General features: G+C 47.4%; 1 protein-coding gene across 1 annotated transcript in view; it reads right to left on the bottom strand.

The window, feature by feature from the left end:
- Positions 1-4,474: 4,474 nt before the first annotated feature.
- LOC134984373 (oocyte zinc finger protein XlCOF7.1-like) overlaps positions 4,475-18,797 on the bottom strand; it is a gene marked incomplete at its 5' end in the record, with an annotated part of 102,522 nt that continues 88,199 nt past the window's right edge. The window contains one exon of the mRNA XM_063949970.1: positions 4,475-7,473. Within this exon, the coding sequence (XP_063806040.1) occupies positions 6,206-7,473 (1,268 nt within the window). The remainder of the gene's footprint in view (positions 7,474-18,797) is intronic.

The following is an 18,797-nucleotide window of genomic DNA, read 5'->3' on the forward strand; positions in this document are numbered from 1 at the left end:
GTCTAGCCGAAGCTAATGCCAACAACATGACCACTTTCCACGTGAGGTATTTCAACTCCACAGTTTTGAGTGGTTCAAACCAAGGTGACTTGAGGAAACGTAACACCACGTTAAGATCCCAAGGCGCCACCGGAGGCACAAAGGGAGGCTGAATATGCAGCACCTCCTTCACAAAAGTCTGTACTTCAGGCAGAGAGGCTAATTCTCTTTGAAAGAAAATGGATAAGGCAAAAATTTGGACCTTTATGGACCCTAATTTTAGGCCCAAAGTCACTCCTGTTTGAAGGAAGTGAAGCAGATGGCCCAAATGGAACTCCTCCGTAGGAGCAGCTCTGGCCTCACACCAAGAAACATATTTCCGCCATATACGGTGATAATGTTTTAACGTCACATCTTTCCTAGCCTTGATCAGGGTAGGAATTATTTTCTCTGGAATTCCTTTTTCCGCTAGAATCCGGCGTTCAACCGACATGCCATGAAACGCAGCCGCGGTAAGTCTTGGAACAGTCAGGGCCCCTGCCGCAGCAGGTCCTGCCTTAGAGGAAGAGGCCACGGATCTTCTGTGAGCAACTCTTGCAGCTCCGGATACCAAGTCCTCCGTGGCCAATCTGGAACAATGAGGATTGTTCTGACCCTGCTCATTCTTATTATTCTCAACACTTTGGGTATGAGAGGAAGAGGAGGAAACACATAGACCGATCTGAACACCCAAGGTGTCACCAGAGCATCTACCGCTACCGCCTGAGGGTCCCTTGATCTGGCGCAATACTGCTTTAGCTTTTTGTTGAGACGGGATCCCATCATGTCGATTTGAGGCAGTCCCCATCGATCCGTGATCTGTGCGAAGACTTCTTGATGAAGTCCCCACTCTCCCGGATGCAGGTCGTGACTGCTGAGGAAGTCCGCCTCCCAGTTGTCCACCCCCGGGATGAACACTGCTGATAGTGCTCTTACATGGCCTTTCGCCAAGCGTAGAATCCTGGTCGCTTCTGTCATGGCCACTCTGCTCCTTGTTCCACCTTGCCTGTTTATATGAGCCACTGCCGTGACGTTGTCTGACTGAATCTGAACCGGTTTTCTCCGAAGCAATTCCTCCGCTTTACATAGGGCGTTGTATATGGCCCTCAACTCCAGGACGTTGATGTGGAGACAAGTCTCTAGGTTTGACCAGAGACCTTGGAAATTTCTTCCCAGTGTTACTGCTCCCCAGCCTCGGAGGCTTGCGTCCGTGGTCACCAGGACCCAGTCCTGAATGCCGAACCTGCGACCCTCTAAAAGGTGAGCACTGTTCAGCCACCACAGGAGAGATACCATGGTCCTGAGAGACAGGGTGATCCTTTGATGCATTCGTAAATGGGACCTGGATCACTTGTCCAAGAGGTCCCATTGAAAGGTCCTTGCATGGAACATGCCGAAAGGGATGGCCTCGTATGAAGCCACCATCTTCCTCAGGACCCGCATGCAATGATGCACTGAAACCATTTTGTTTGTTTTAAGAGGTTCCTGACCATGGCTATGAGCTCCTGAACCTTTTCGATTGGAAGAAAAACCTTTTTCTGGTCTGTGTCTAGAATCAGGCCCAAAAAGGTCAGACGCGTTGTAGGGACTAGCTGGGACTTTGGTATTTTGAGAATCCAGCCGTGTATCTGCAACGTCTTCATGGACAGAGACACACTGACCAGCAACTTCTCCCGAGATCTCGCCTTTATGAGGAGATCGTTCAAGTATTGGATAATTGTGACCCCCTACCTGCGCAGGAGCACCATAATTTCCGCCATTACCTTGGTAAAAATCCTTGGGCCGTGGAAAGCCCAAACGGCAACGTCTGAAATTGGTAGTGACAGTCCTGCACTGCAAATCTCAGGAACGCCTGATGAGGGGGGAATATCGGAACATGAAGGTATGCATCCTTTATGGCCAGGGACACCATCCAATCCCCCCCTTCAGGCTGGCGATGACCGCCCTGAGTGATTCCATCTTGAACCTCTTCAAGTACAGGTTCAGAGATTTTAGGTTAAAAATGGGTCTGACCGAACAGTCCGGTTTCGGAACCACAAACAGGGTCGAGTAATATCCCTCTCCTTGCTGGAGATGAGGAACTGTGACAATCACCTTTTGAATATACAATTTTTGGATTGCCGCCAACACTAGCTAGGGAAGCCGGAAGAGCCGATTTGAAAAACCGGTGAGGAGGCAAGTCTTCGAATTCCAGCCTGTATCCCTGAGAAACAATCTCTAATGCCCAGGGATCCATCTGCGAGTGAACCCAGATGTGGCTGAAAAACCGAAGACGAGCCCCCACTAGATCTGCCTCCCCCCGGGAAGCCCCAGCGTCATGTGGTGGACTTTGCAGAGGCAGGGGAGGACTTTTGCTCTTGGGAACTAGCGGTGTGCAGCTTCTTTCCCCTACCTTTCCCTCTGGCAACAAAGGACGATCCCCGTACCTTTTTGTTTTTATTGGAATGAAAGGACTGCATTTGATAATGAGGTGCCTTTTTTGTATGCTGCGGGGGGACATAAGGTAAGAAATTCGACTTACCAGCCGTAGAGACAAGGTCCGAGAGGCCGTCTCCAAACATCTCCTCCCCTTTGTAAGGCAAGGACTCCATATGCCACTTTGAATCGGCATCTCCCGTCCACTATCCGGTCCACAAGAGCCGCCTAGCAGAAATAGACATAGCATTTATTCTGGAGCTTAATAAACAAATGTCTCTCTGAGCATCTCTCATATACAAGGCAGCATCTCTGATATGCTCTATGGTCATTTGAATAGTATCCCTATCTAAGGTGTCAATCTCCATAGAAAAGGAATCTGCCCATGCCACAACCGCACTACAAACCCAGGCCGACGCCATAGCCGGTCTAGCAATAGTACCTGAATGAGTGTAAATGTGCTTCAAGGTAATTTCCTGCCTGCGGTCAGCAGGTTCCTTGAGGGAAGCCGTATCCTGAGAAGGCAGTGCCACCTTTTTGGACAATCGTGTCAGCGCCTTGTCTACTTTAGGCGAAGATTCCCAGCGTATCCTATCAGTTTGTGGAAAAGGATACGCCATAAGAATCCTTTTGGGAACTTGTGGTCTCCTATCCGGAGATTCCCAAGCCTTTTCGCACAATTCACTTAGTTCAAATGATGGAAAGGTGACTTCAGGCTTTTTCTCTTTATACATGTGTACCCTCGTGTCAGGGACCGAGGGTTCTTCAGTAATATGCAAAATCTCTTTAATGGCAATAATCATGTACCGAATACCTTTTGCCACTTTCGGCTGTAATTTTGCATCTTCATAGTCGACACTAGAGTCAGTATCTGTCGGTATCTGTGTCATCGATCTGGGATATGGTGCGCTTTTGAGACCCCGAAGGGCCTGGCGCCACAGGGACAGGCATGGACTGGGTACCTGACTGATCCCTAGCTTTTGCCTTGTCTAACCTTTTATGCAATAGATTAACATTTGCATTCAAGACATTCAGCATATCCACCCATTCCGGTGTCGGCGTTGCCGACGGCGACATGACATTCAAGCACTCCCCCTCCACATTGAGCGAGCCTTCGTCAAACATGTCGACACATGCGTACCGACACACTTCACACACACAGGGAACCCCTTTCCTGAAGACAGTATCCCTGTCAAGGCCCTTTGGAGAGACAGAGAGTATGCCAGCACACCCCCCAGCGCAATGATCCTGGAGACCAACACAAAATGTTTTTCCCCAGCAGCGCTGTATGTTATCCGCCAATTAAGTGCCCCCTCCCTCTCTTTTAAACACCTCTTCACCGTGTGTAAGCAGGGGAGAGTCCGGGGAGCTTCCTCTCAGCGGTGCTGTGGAGAAAAAATGGCGCTGGTGAGTGCTGAGGGAGAAGCCCTGCCCCCTCGGCGTCGGGCTTCTGTCCCGCTCAAAACTTACAAAAATATGGCGGGGGCTCTTTTATATACATGTACAGTGCCCACCTGTACATGTATATTGTCTTTTGCCATAAGAGGTGTATATATTGCTGCCCAGGGCGCCACCCCCCCTGCGCCCTGCACCCTTACAGTGACTGCAGTGTGTGAGGTGTATGGGAGCAATGACGCACAGCTGCAGTGCTGTGCGTTACCTCCGTGAAGCTGAAGGCTTCTGTCGCCTGACGACTTCTGTCTTCTATTCTTCTCGCTGTGAGAACGGCGGCGCGGCTCCGGGGGTGGATGCCCAGTAAGAACCTGTGTTCACCCCCTCTGGAGCTAATGGTGTCCAGTAGCCGAGGAAGCAGAGCCTATCTTAGACAAGAAGGTCTGTTCCTCTCTCCTCAGTAGTGCTCCCTGTGAAAAAGTAGAGAAAAAGTCCAAACAAAAATGCTTCTAGGCAGAGAACTCAGGAGAGCTCTCTGCAGTGCACCCATGCTGATCTGGGCACAGTGTAAAACTGAGGTCTGGAGGAGGGGCATAGAGGGAGGAGCCAGTGCACACCCAGAGTCCAAAGCTTTTTTAAAGTGCCCTATCTCCTGCGGAGCCCATCTTTTCCCCATGGTCCTTACAGAGTCCCAGCATCCTCAAGGACGTTAGAGAAATCATCATTAAGTCTAATTATCAACTGGTTCTGAGCGGGACCCATACGCCTCTTTACTGTCTCCAGCAGCCCCTGGTACTGCACTGTGACCATCCACCCTCTCTTTCCACTACTGCCACCCGCCCTGTGTCCCCCCACTACTGCCACCCACCCTGTCCTCCCCCACTACTGCCACTACCCTCTCTCCCCTCTGACACATAAGCGCTGCTTGGCGACAATATTACCCACAGACAGTGCCACCGGCAGCCCCCACTACAGCACTAGTGCCACCACCCTGTCTCCGACATCTCAGCACTGCTTGGGGATCCTTGGTACTTCTGGTAACAGTCCTTAATCTGCAGATGGAAGCAAGCAGGGCAGTAAGGAGGCAGAAGCTGCTTCTGGTACCATGGTCTGTGGTCATGTAGGGCTGGGAGATTCAGTAAGATTATGTAATAGTCACCATTTTACAGGCAGCCGGTGAAGGGAGCAGAGAATGGGTGTTATGTGGCAGGAACGGGCTGGTTAGGTAACAGCCTGGCTGCTGCATTCTGTACAAGCTACAACCGCTGCAACTCTTTTGCTGGGAGACCGAGGTAGAGGACATTGCAGTAGTCTATGTGTGATGATACAAGTACATGGATGACTGTAGGTAGATCTTCTGAGGGAAATAAGTGCTGGAGTCTGGCTATGTTCCTCGGATGAGGATCTGATTGTGGCTGATACCTGATGTCTAAGTGTCACTCCACCATCCAGTACACCAAGATTCCGCATATGGGGGGTCATCCTGAGTTGTTCGCTCGTTGCCGATTTTCGCAACAGAGCGATTAATGCGAAAAAAATGCGCATGCGCATGGTACGCAGTGTGATAAGTATTTTAGCTCAAAACTTTGTAGATTTACTCACGGCAGAACGAAGAATTTTCATCGTTGAAGTGATCGGAGTGGGAGTGAAGGGAAGTGGGTGTTTCTGGCCAAAAACTGACCGTTTCCAGAAAGTGTGCAGAAAAACGCAGACGTGCCAGGATAAAACGCGGGAGTGTCTGGCCGAACGCAGGGCATGTTTGTGACGTCAAACCAGGAAAGAAATGGCCTGAGCTGATCGCAGTGTAGGAGTAAGTCTGGAGCTACTCAGAAACTGCTAAGAATTTTCTATTCGCTATTCTGCTAATCTTTCGTTCACAATTCTGTTAAGCGTAGATACACTCCCAGAGGGCGGCGGCCTAGCGTGTGCAATGCTGCTACAATCAGCTAGCGAGCGAACAACTCGGAATCACCCCCATGATCAGCATTTTGTAACGCTGAACCCCCAAGCGTAATTCTGGTTGGTTTGCAAAGCTGAGCTGTAGACCTGCTCTTTGTTGGTGAGCTTCTATCATAAGGACCTGTTTCACCAGGACTGAGTCACAGCCACCTGGCATCACCCACACCTGGAGCTCAGCTAGACAACCATATAGGATTGGTACTGGGTTCTCAGTACCTGGAGAAAAAGACAAGTCATCTGTATAGCAGTGGTAGATGAGGGCATGACATCTGATTATTTCACCCTGCGGTAGCATGTATATTGCAAAAAGCATAGGATAGGATAAGAACCTTGAAGAACAACGCATGGCCATGATAAGTATACTCCAGATTAAAATGGTTCCTCACCTGAGTGATGTCTATTGTGTGCAAAAAGAGACAATTTATTTCCCTGTGTGACTTCGCTGATGTCTAACAAGATGTGATTTTCGTGTAAAACATTTCCCACACTCAGAACATGGAAATGGCTTCTCACCTGTGTGACTTCTGTTATGTCTAACAAAAACTGATTTGTGTGCAAAACATTTCCCACACTCAGAACATGGAAATGGCTTCTCACCTGTATGACTTTGCTGATGTGTAACAAGTTGTGATTTCTGTGTAAAACATTTCCCACACTCAGAACATGGAAATAGCTTCTCACCTGTGTGACTTCTGTTATGTCTAACAAGATCTGATTTGCGTGCAAAACATTTCCCACACTCAGAACATGGAAATGGCTTCTCACCTGTGTGACTTCTCTGATGTTTAACAAGATCTGATTTGTTTGCAAAACATTTCCCACACTTAGAACATGAAAAAGGCTTCTCACCTGTGTGACTTCTCTGATGTTTAACAAGTAGGGATTTCCAGGTAAAACTTTTCCTGCACTCAGAGCAAGAAAATGGCTTCTCACGTGTGTGACTTCTCTTATGTATAATAAGATTTGATATGTGTGCAAAACATATCCCACACTCAGAACATGGAAATGGCTTCTCACCTGTGTGAGTTCGCTGATGTATAACAAGATATGATTTCTGTGTAAAACATTTCCCACACTCAGAACATGGAAATGGTCTCTCACCTGTGTGAGTTCTGTGATGTATAACAATATCTGATTTCCGTGTAAAACATTTCCCACACTCAGAACATGGAAATGGCTTCTCACCTGCGTGACTTCTCTGATGTATAACAAGATTTGATATGTGTGCAAAACATATCCCACACTCAGGACATGGAAATGGCTTCTCACCTGTGTGAGTTCGCTGATGTATAACAAGATATGATTTCTGTGTAAAACATTTCCCACACTCAGAACATGGAAATGGTCTCTCACCTGTGTGAGTTCTGTGATGTATAACAATATCTGATTTCTGTGTAAAACATCTCCCACACTCAGAACATGGAAATGGCTTCTCACCTGTGTGACTTCTCTGATGTTTAACAAGATCTGATTTCTGTGTAAAACATTTCCCACATTCAGAACATGGAAACGGCCTCTCACCTGTGTGACTTCTCTGATGTCTAACAAGATGTGATTTCCGTGCAAAACATTTCCCACACTCAGAACATGGAAATGCCTTCTCACCTGTGTGACTTCTCTGATGTATAACAAGATCTGATTTGTATGTAAAACATTCCTTACACTCCGGACATATCAGTGGCCTTTCACCTACCTTACCTGTGTGTGGGTTAATAGGCTTTGTGTTCTGTGTAAAACATTTGGCATCTATAGAACAGGGAAACACTGTATCTACTGTCAGAGCTGTAACAGATGCACCAATATCAGAGTGATCAGGAGAACATTCCCCAGGATCAGGGGGATCAGCTGATAGAGCTGGATGTATAATTGGGGTAATGGGGTTATCTCCTGGAGAATCCTGTCTACTGTCATTATCTTTTATGTCACAATCCGGGGATAACATTAGATGTCCTTCTGAGATATTCCTGCTTGTGTGTCCATCTGCTGGAAATAAAATACATTATGGAAATGTGACATTTTCTGTAACAATATTAATCTTGTAAACAATAGGAGAAGACGACTCTCTGGGACACTTAATTATAAATGTGTGTGTATAATAAAACATAACTTCTAATGAAGGCTTTATAATATTATGTCTCAGACTATCATTGTGTCCACCCTCCTGAGAACACTCACAATAACAAATGTAATATTATAATAAGACTTAGATATATCTCTCTCTTGTACTGGTAACTAACCATGAAGTATATATGGAGATATAGTCACTCGTTTAGTCCTATGTCAGCACCAATGTAAAACAATGGATGGGGAACATATCGTATGAATTGGAGATTCTAGACGAACAATAACATCAGTCATATGAGCTGATGGATCAGAGTAATGTCTCCTAACGTTACTCCTGGAAGCATTGGTAAGGTAGCATTCCTTTATGTGTGTGCTCATACGCTGGTAAGCCTGTACATGTGTTACTCACCCTTATATAAGGTATATTGCTACAGCAGAGTAGGTGTGGAACAAGGTACTTTACATGCAATACACCATATAATACACTGCAATCATCATCATCTGCTAGGTTATAATCTACTTTCTCTTACGTCCTAGAGGATGCTGGGGTCCATTTAGTACCATGGGGTATAGACGGGTCCTTTGGGAGCCACTGGCACTTTAAGAGTTTAATAGTGTGGGCTGGCCCCTCCCGGAGGAGGAGGAGCCGGTCACAGCTAGGGGAACTCCTAAGAGTTTTCTTAGTTTTTTTATTTTCTAGAGTTAGTTAGGTTACAGGAAGGCTGCTGGCAACAGACTCCCTGCTTCGTGGGACTTAGGGGGGGTCGGGAATAGGAACCAACTTCCTGAAGAGTTAATGGTTCTCTAGTCCGCTGACAGGACACTGAGCTCCTGTGGGTGCTGATCGCAAGCCCACGAGGCGACTGCTCACTCCCGCAGCGCGACCGCCACCCCCTAACAGAGCCAGACGAAAGAAAAGTGGGGAGTACAGCGCCAGCATCCCAGTTAGCGGGTTGCCGGCGGGTATGGCGGCACAAGGGTGGGAGCGCAGCTCTGACAGGCTGCGCTCCAGGAAGGCTCAGCAACACACAGTGTAGGCGCTTTGAGGGGCGCCCTGAGCCAGCGCGGATAAACCCTACACTGGTCACGCAGATAACAGGGGCTAATCCCCCTGTTATCACTAAAATCCTCAGGCCAGTATAAACAATTAGTGCAGGAAGCCGCACGCCATTACAAGAGGCGGGGCTTCCTCTCAGAGCAGATCCAGCACTCACCAGCGCCATTTTCTCCCTGCAAATCATAGGAACTAGGACACTGACAGGGAGCGCTGCCATCCATATTAAGGTTAGTCAGTCAGCGCCGGGCTTTTATCATAATAACTGTCTACAGGGGGGCTGTGTGGCTGGCTCCTTATACTCTGTGACTCCCTGAAGGTACTCTGGGGGAAACTGTGTCTGACATTTTCCTGTGTGCGTGTGTGTGTGTGTATGTGTGTGTGTGTGTGTGTGTAAGTGTGTATATCTCACATTACCATGTCTAAGGACTCTGTGTCCTGTGCTGCAGAGTGTGTATCTTCTCCTGAGGAGTCTATTCCATGTACTCAGGACTGCAATGTGCTGTCTCAGCCTTCTGAATCCAAACCACCATGGGTGGATTCTTTAAGGGGAATGATATCCCAGATTTCAACAAGGATGTCACATACTGAGAAAGAGACGCAGTTTTGAGACAATCTGTAGTGGGTATGAAGTATTCAGCTCCCACTACTTCATCTAAAACCCCACCTACATACCCCCAAAAAACGTACACTTGCCCAGATAAAGCAAGCTGACAATGATACCGACTCTGATACAGGGGGACGGTGATGGGGATATGCAGAGGGGGGGGGGGGGTGTAGCCCTTGCTAAAGGGGTGCAGCTAATGACTGATGCCATTAGGGATGTTTTGCATATTTCTGAGAAAGTTCCGGAACAAGTAGAGGAATCTTATTTTACAGTAAATAAGAAGTCCTCGCTTACCTTCCCTGCTTCTAAGGAGTTAAACTTCTTGTTTGAAAAATCCTGGGAAAACACAGAGAAAAAATTCAAGATCCCTAAAAGAATTCTCATTGCTTTCCCTTTCCCTGAAGAGGATAGGAAGAAGTGGGAAAACCCACCTATAGTAGACGCTTCTGTATCTAGGCTGTCTAAAAAGGTGGTTTTACCTGTCGCTGGTCCAACCGCCTTAAAGGAGCCGGCTGATCGCAAGATTGAAACTACGCTCAAATCACTATACACAGCTACAGGCGTGGCTTTAAGGCCCACTATTGCTTGTGCGTGGATTTCTAAATCCATAGTAAAGTGGTCAGGCACCTTACTAGAGGACTTAGATACTATGTATAGGAGTGAAATTGACTTGTTTTTACAGGATTCTGCAGGTTTCATGGTGGAGGCCATGAAGGACATTGGCCTGCTACTTCCATGGCTGTCTCGGCACGCAGAGGACTCTGGCTACGCCAATGGACTGCGGATGCAGTATCCAAGAAAAGTGTGGAGAACCTGCCATTCACAGGTCAGGCACTATTTGGGGACGCATTGGATGCGTGGATTTCCACGGCGACTGCAGGTAATTCAACATTTCTTCCCTCCGCAGCAGCACCAGCTAGGAAATCTTATCATAGACCTACACTGCAGTCCTTTTGGACCGCAAAATTTAAAAAATCCAAACCCTCTCCAAACCTTCTTTAGAGGAGGTTGGGGAAGATCTAAAAAACCTCACCAACAGGTTCGCAGGAATAGAAACCAGGTTCTGCTTCCTCCAAATACTAAGAATGACCGTGTACCTCTCAGCCTGGAGATCAGGCAGGTGGGAGCGAGACTAAAAGATTTCAGTCACGTCTGAGCGTCATCATGCCTAGACCCCTGGGTGATGGATATTGTTACCCAGGGGTACAGACTGGAGTTTCAGGAACTCCCACCTTACAGATTCTTCAAATCAGGCTTACCAGCTTCGCTGACAGAAAGTGCTATCCTACAGGAAGCCATTCAAAAATTGGTACAAACAAATGTCATTGTTCCAGTTCCACCTCACCCAAAAACCAAGGGTGATTACGCAAACCTGTTTGTGGTACCAAAACCGGACGGTTCGGTAACGCCTATATTGAACCTGAAGTCGTTGAACCCCTAACTTGAGGGTTTTCCAATTCAAGATGGAGTCTCTGAGAGTGGTGATCTCAGGTCTGGAGGAGGGGGAATTCCTAGTATCCCTGGATATCAAGGATGCGTACCTTCACATTCTGATCTGGCCGCCTCACCAGGCCTATCTACGGTTTGCACTACAGGACTGTCACTATCAGTTCCAGACATTGCCATTTGGCCTCTCCACAGCACCGAGGGTGTTCACTAAGGTCATGCTCCTCCTATGCAAACAGGGAGAAGCTGTTGCAGAGTATTGCGCTCTCAACTCAACTAATCTAGGATCATGGGTGGATCCTGAACCTTCCAAAAGTCACATTTGGAACTGACAAGGAGACTGCCCTTCCTGGGGATGATACTCAACACGGAAGTGCAGAGGGTGTTTCTACCGGTGGAGAAAGCGTTGGTGATCCAATCAATGGTCAGGGATGTCTTGAAACCTCCCCGGGTATCTGTTCAGGGCCATCTTTTCGTATGGGCTCAATGGTCTCTTGCCAAAGGGCCCCAGGAGTAAAAGGGCCCTAGGCTGATAGCTGAGGGTCCCCTCTTTCCAAGGTTACCAGATTTTTGAAAATCGGCACTGGGGAACCGGAGATATCTGACTTCAAAACAGTGGTCCCCATCCAAGCCATTTAATTGTCCTTCCCAGCCAGATATCTCGGGTTCTGTCTGACTTAGATTTTTTCTGAGGGTATACGCAAAAAGCTGGGACTCTCCCCTTTTGGTGAACACTGGCAGCTTGTCTCTACTATGCCCAGAATCAGGGATATCAGCCTTCAAGCAGCTTGTCTCTGCTCCAGCTCCACACGCCTGGTATGCAATTTTATATTTTTGTTGGTGGATTGCTCTGGCTCCAGAACTCTGATCCCCAAGTCCCCATTACCTCCTGGGACTCTAGTTTTTTGCATCCCATTAAAGTTAAGAAATCTATTTCCAGGAACTGGAGATATCTGCAGTCAAGCAAGCTGCCCTCCGGGCAGAAAATTATTTATATTAAGCCCACTCCACTATCAACCCCTCCCTTACATATTAAACATTCCCTACCAACCTGAAAATCATGTACCAGGGCCCCGTCATTCAGCCCAATGTCCCCTTCTACAGTTTAGTGTTCTCATTCCTGCCCCATCTGTGCAGGAAAGGAGTAATTAGCAGAAATTATTTCTACAGGTCCTACATGCTGAGCAAAAAATAGAACACCCCCTACCGCCCGTGGGACATCAAAGCTGCCGCTGACAGCACCCCCACCCCTACTGCTGGAGGATGGGTAGGGGCCCAAGTGCATTGCTGTGCCCAAGGGTCTACACTGCTGTTAAGATAGCTCTGTATCTGTTCATCAGTGTATTCACATTCTGGGGAATACACTATGGAAGATTCCATGCACGGTTCTTCCAGCTGGATCTCCTGGACAAGTGGTCAGAATCGCATCTTCACATGCACCAGCGGATATGCCTGTCGCCGAAAGCCAGAATTTCACTACTCTGGTGGCTGCAAACTTCTCACCTGCTCGAGGGCCGCAGGTTCGGGATTCAGAATTGGATTCTTCTAACCCCGGATGCAAGCTTCAAAGGTTGGGGAGTAGTCACCCTGGGAGAAAACTTTCAAGAAAAGTGGTCAAGCCAGGAATCGGTCCTTTCAATAAACATTCTGGAACTAAGGGCCATATACAATGGCCTTCTACAAGCAACTCATCTTCTGCAAGATCAAGCCATTCAGGTTTAGTCGGATGTCACAGCGGTGTCCTACATAAACAGGCAGGGTGGAGCGAAGAGCAGGGCTGCAATGTGAGAGGTTACAAGAATCCTCCTCTGGGCAGAAAGACACGCGCTGGCGGCGATCTTCATTCCGGGAGTGAACAACTGGGAAGCGGACTTCCTCAGCAGATACGATCTCCATCCAGGAGAGTGTGGACTTCATCAAGAAGTCTTTGCAGACGTAACGCGTCTTTGGGGAACTCCTCAAATAGACATGATGGCGTCATGCCTCAAGATAAAGCTTCGGAGGTATTATACCAGGTCTCGGGACCCTCAGGCAGTAGCATTAGACGCTCTGGTAACACCATGGGTGTTCAAATCAGTCTACACGGAACGATTGCCTGTCATCACTCCAGCATTGTTCCGGCATTTCCCTCCTCTCCTCCTAACCCATGGTGCTACGGGTGAATCTGGTGGAGCTGTGAATTATAGGAGGACATACATGTGGGGTTCCTGTGCAGCCAGATACGCTACCCTGTGCCACTGCATCCTAGTACCCTCTCCTCTCCTGCCTTATTACTGACCTGGTTCACCTGCCCAGTTTTTTCTGATTTGGGCTTCCCTGCCAGAAGTGGTCATCTTGAAAACTGGCAATATAGCCACATGCCCTCCTGAAACCAACCGCTTGTCTGGGAGCTACAGACACTGCCAGCCCATGATCGGTGCCCTTCACTACAGTCTTGGTGATTTCCGGCAGGGACTTCTGAATGAAGACAGCCGACAGAGCGCTTACGTGATTTTCCGCCCAGCGAAGAATCCTGGTGGCTTCCGCCATCGCAACTCTGCTTCTTGTCCCGCCTTGGCGGTTCACATGAGCCACTGCTGTGACATTGTCTGATTGAATCAGAACCGGTAGGTTTCGAAGAAGACTCTCCGCTTGTCGAAGGCCGTTGTAAATGGCCCTGAGTTCCAACACAGTGATGTGTAGACAGGACTCCTGGTCTGACCACAGTCCCTGAAAATTTCTTCCTTGTGTGACTGCTCCCCATCCTCGGAGGCTCGCGTCCGTGGTAACCAGGATCCAATCCTGAATTCCGAACCTGCGACCCTCCAGCAGGTGAGTACTTTGCAACCACCACAGGAGAGACACCCAGGCCCCTGGGGACAGAGTTATTTTCCGATGTAAGTGCAGATGGGACCCCGACCACTTGTCCAGAAGGTCCCATTGAAAAGTCCTTGCATGGAACCTTCCGAAGGGAATGGCCTCGTAGGCCGCCACCATTTTCCCAGAACTCGAGTGCATTGGTGAACTGACACCCTTTTCGTTTTAGCAGGTCTCTTACCATGTTCTGGATGTCATGGGCTTTCTCCAGTGGGAGAAAGACCTTAATTTTTTCTGTATCCAGTATATAATTATCTTGGTGAAAATCCTTGGGGCCGTGGAAAGCCCAAATGGCAACGTCTGAAATTGGTAATGACAATCCTGTACAGCGAATCTCAGGTATTCCTGATTGAGGGGGAGTGGGGGGGGTGGTTATATGGGGACTTGAAGGTACGCATCCTTTATGTCCAGAGACACCATAAACTCCCCCTCCTCCATATTGGCTTATCGCTCTGAGTGATTCCATTTTGAATTTGAATATTTTTATGTACAGGTTTAGGGATTTCAGATTCAAAATAGGTCTGACCGAACCGTCCGGTTTCGGGACCACAAAGAGGGTTGAGTAGTAACCTCTTCCCTGCTTGGTCAAGGAAACCCTGATTATTACTTGCTGTAGACACAGCATTTGAATTGCAGCTAACACTACATCCCGTTCCGATGTGGAAGCTGGTAGGGATGACTTGAAAAATCGGCGCGGGGCCACCTCCTCGAATTCCAGTTTGTAACCCTGTGAAACTATTTCCAACACCCAAGGATTCAGGTCTGAGCTGACCCAGGCCTGGCTGAAAAGTCAAAGACGTGCCCCCACGGGTGCTGACTCCCTCAGGGGAGTCCCAGCGTCATGCTGTGGGTTTTTGAGTAGCCGGGGGAAGACTTTTGTTCCTGGGCACCTGCCGAAGCAGGTGCTCTTTTGCCTCTGCCCTTACCTCTGGCGAGGAAGGAGGATCTCCGACCTCTTCTAGACTTGTGCGACCGAAAGGACTGCATCTGATAGGGTGGTACTTTCTTTTGCTGTTGGGGAATAAATGGTAAAAAGTTTGATTTACCTGCTGTAGCTGTGGAAACCAAGTCCGTCAGCCCATCCACAAACAATATATTTCCGTTATAGGGTAGAACTTCCATATGTTTTTTGGAATCCGCATCACCCGTCCATTGGCGAGTCCATAAGGATCTTCTCGCTGAGATAGACATAGCATTGGCCCTAGAAGCCAGCAATCCAATGTCCCTTTGAGCATCCCTCATAAATAAGACTGCGTCTTTAATATGGGCTAGAGTTAAGAATATAGTATCCTTATCCATATTATCAAAATCAGCTGTCAGCTCATCTGTCCAAGCTGAAATCGCGCAACACACCCATGCCGACGCAATTGTCGGTCTAAGGACTGCTCCAGTATGAGAATAAATACACTTTAAGGTAGTCTCCTACCTGCGATCTGCAGGGTCCCTAAGGGCAGCTGTGTCAGGAGACGGTAGTGCCACTTTCTTGGACAAACGCGTCAGGGCCTTGTCCACAGTGGGGGATGATTCCCACATCTCCCTGTCCTGTTTAGGGAAGGGGTATGCCATATAAATAATTTTTGGGATCTGCGGTCTCTTTTCCAGAGTCTCCCAAGCTTTTTCAAAGAAATCATTTAGTTAATGAGATGTGGGAAAGTTAATAATCTGTTTCTTTCCCTTAAACATGTGCACCCTTGTGTCAAGGCCCGAGGGTTCATCCACAATATGCAACACATCCCTTATTGCCACAATTATACACTGAATGCTTTGTCACCCTAGGGTGCAATTTCACTTTGTCATAGTCGACACTGGAATCAGAGTCCGTGACGGTAGTAGTGTCTTGTGTTAAGGGACACTTTTGAGACCCCGACGGGCCCTGTGAGTCGGTCCAATCCGAGGATTGACCCCCTGATGTCCCCCCTAATTCAGCCTTATCAAGCCTCTTATGTAAGGATGCCACACTTGCATTCAACATATGCCACATATCCATCCATTCCTGAGTCTGTACAACCGACGGGGACACACCACTCATTTGCTCCACCTCCTCCTTGGAAAAGCCTCATGGTCCTTACGGAGTCCCCAGCATCCTCTACGGACTAGGAGAAATAGATTTACCGGTAGGTTTAAAATCTTATTATCCCAATGTTATCCTGTGGATAACCTATACGCCCTGCCAGAGAAAGATATACATATCTATCTAAGAGGATAGCATTTGATCGGTGTTGTTGCACTGTTTTGTTGGCAGGTTACTTGATACTTTTGTCCTCATTGGTTGCTATAGGTCACGTGGACGAGGTTCACTCGTATCCCCGGACATAGCGCGTGTCAGATGACATCATTTGATGCGCTGGAGTGAGCGACGGATGGCGACATGGACGGTTCCACCGGGTATATTAACGACACAGGACGTGCACATGCGTGTAGATGGTGACACTAAAGTTACTGGATGATCATTGTGGATGTCTGAGGTATTGATACAATGCAAATTTGTTGAGATATTGTTTCTTTTTCAGATGGAACCATGGGTCGTGCACGTGATGCGACTGGCAAAAGGGAGCCATTGGTTTTGTCCGAGACCGGCATTTGTTTGTTGGTGATCCCTTGTAGACAGCAAGTAGTATCCATCTACAGTGGAAGAAGTATGGACACCAGAGAATCTCAGCGGCGGAACAGTGGGCGAAAGTAGATCATGACAAATCGGGACCACAGGCATTTAGGACGCCTAGCAACCACCAATCGTTCCAAACGCATCAGGAACTGCACCAACAGTACAATGCCAGACCCAGCCAAACAGTCCCACAGTCCCAGATCTGGTGAATTTGAGGGCCACGTGAGATGTGGTGGCACGTCGGACTGGTGCTCTGAAAACCAATCCAAGCCTTTCGGGCACTGTTCCGCCGCTGAGGGCATACCTAAAGGTTAACACTAATGTGATAGCTGTTTTTATGGTAATTATTTTGAGCAATAGAGTAGGACCTGCAGTATAGTGGGGTCCCTTGTCGGGGGGTGCAGGCTTAAATGCACTGAGCAATGCATGAACTAAAACTCCACTGTTTATTATTGTTAGTTAAAATAGTGAGTGCAAGACATATTTATGTATGTAGTAAGGCTACTGGGAGACCTTAGATTGAACAATATTGGATCTGACCATTACATTCCCTAAAGTCATAACCTCAGAACTGCACAGAGCAGGAACTATTATTCACAAGTACTTAGGAATGTGTTCATCATGAACAAGTCCACAATTACCATCTGAAGGTTACACAATTATTTCAAGTCTACACAATTGATATTTGAGGATAAAGCCTTTAACAGAAAACATCCCTGAAGAAGTCACTATTGATGAAACGCGTTGGATGATAGACAATTTGTATTTAGAGTGAATTGGGGTGGATAAGAACAAGCCCGCCCATGCAAGGGTGACACCAAGTGCAAAACGCTTGTCTTCTGATTATACAGATATGTACTTGTGATAAGCTTTTAATCTGTTTTACTTGAAGTTCTAGATTCAAATTTCATTTTATTTCTGAATCTTATACGAACTGTATTTGGTGATCTCAGGTCTACTGTATAGCAGGAAATATTTCATACCTGCATCATCTAACAAAATGCATATAAATTAGGCACTCCACAAAAAACATTACTAATTATAGTATATACATACATACATACATATATACACATTTATATATAATCACTAATAATAAACTTCTGCTTGTTACTTTTAATAACATTATAGTGTTGTGTGTAATAACTCTCCACATGTGATGTTTGTCATGGATAGTCTTGTGTTATAAACCCCCAACTGAGAACAGGGCTGATGGCGGAGGAGGGTGTAGGATAAGAGATTGCTGTAGTGACTGAGCAATGAGCATATTTGACTTCTGTAATAATAAGAATTTACTCACCGGTAATTCTATTTCTCGTAGTCCATAGTGGATGCTGGGTACTCCGTAAGGACCATGGGGAATAGCGGGCTCCGCAGGAGACTGGGCACTCTAAAGAAAAATTAGGTACTATCTGGTGTGCACTGGCTCCTCCCCCTATGCCCCTCCTCCAGACCTCAGTTAGGGAAACTGTGCCCGGAAGAGCTGACATTACTAAGAAAGGATTTGGAATCCAGGGTAAGACTTATACCAGCCACACCAATCACACCGTACAACTTGTGATAACTATACCCAGTTAACAGTATGAAACAATAATGAGCCTCATTAACAAATGGCTTACAACAAAACCCTTTAGTTACGCAATAACTATATACATGTATTGCAGAGAGCCCGCACTTGGGACAGGCTCCCAGCATCCACTACGGACTACGAGAAATAGAATTACCGGTGAGTAAATTCTTATTTTCTCTGACATCCTAGTGGATGCTGGGTACTCCAAAGCTCCCAAACGGGCGGGAGAGTGCGGATGACTCTGCAGCACTGAATGAGAGAACTCAAGGTCCTCCTCAGCCAGGGTATCAAACTTGTAGAATTTAGCAAATGTGTTTGAACCCAACTAAGTAGCAGCTCGGCAAAGTTGTAAAGCCGAGACCCCTCGGGCAGCCGCCCAAGAAGAGCCCACCTTCCTCGAGGAATGGGCTTTTACAGATTTATGATGCGGCTGTCCAGCCGCAGAATGTGCAAGTTGAATCGTGCTACAGATCCAGCAAGTAATAGTCTGCTTTGAAGCAGGAGCACCCAGTTTGTTGGATGCATACAGGATAAATAGCGAGTCAGTTTTCCTGACTCCAGCCGTCCTGGAAACATAGATTTTCAGGGCCCTGACTACGTCCAGCAACTTGGATACTCCAAGTCCTGAGTAGCCGCAGGCACCACAATAGGTTGGTTCAAATGAAATGCTGATACCATCTTAGGAAGAAATTGGGGATGAGTCCTCAATTCTGCCCTGTCCATATGGAAAATCAGATAAGGGCTTTTACATGACAAAGCCGCCAATTCTGACACACGCCCGGCCAAAGCCAAGGCCAACAGCATGACCACT

The sequence above is a fragment of the Pseudophryne corroboree genome (genome assembly GCF_028390025.1).
Source record: "Pseudophryne corroboree isolate aPseCor3 chromosome 3 unlocalized genomic scaffold, aPseCor3.hap2 SUPER_3_unloc_5, whole genome shotgun sequence".
Classification (NCBI taxonomy): domain Eukaryota; kingdom Metazoa; phylum Chordata; class Amphibia; order Anura; family Myobatrachidae; genus Pseudophryne; species Pseudophryne corroboree.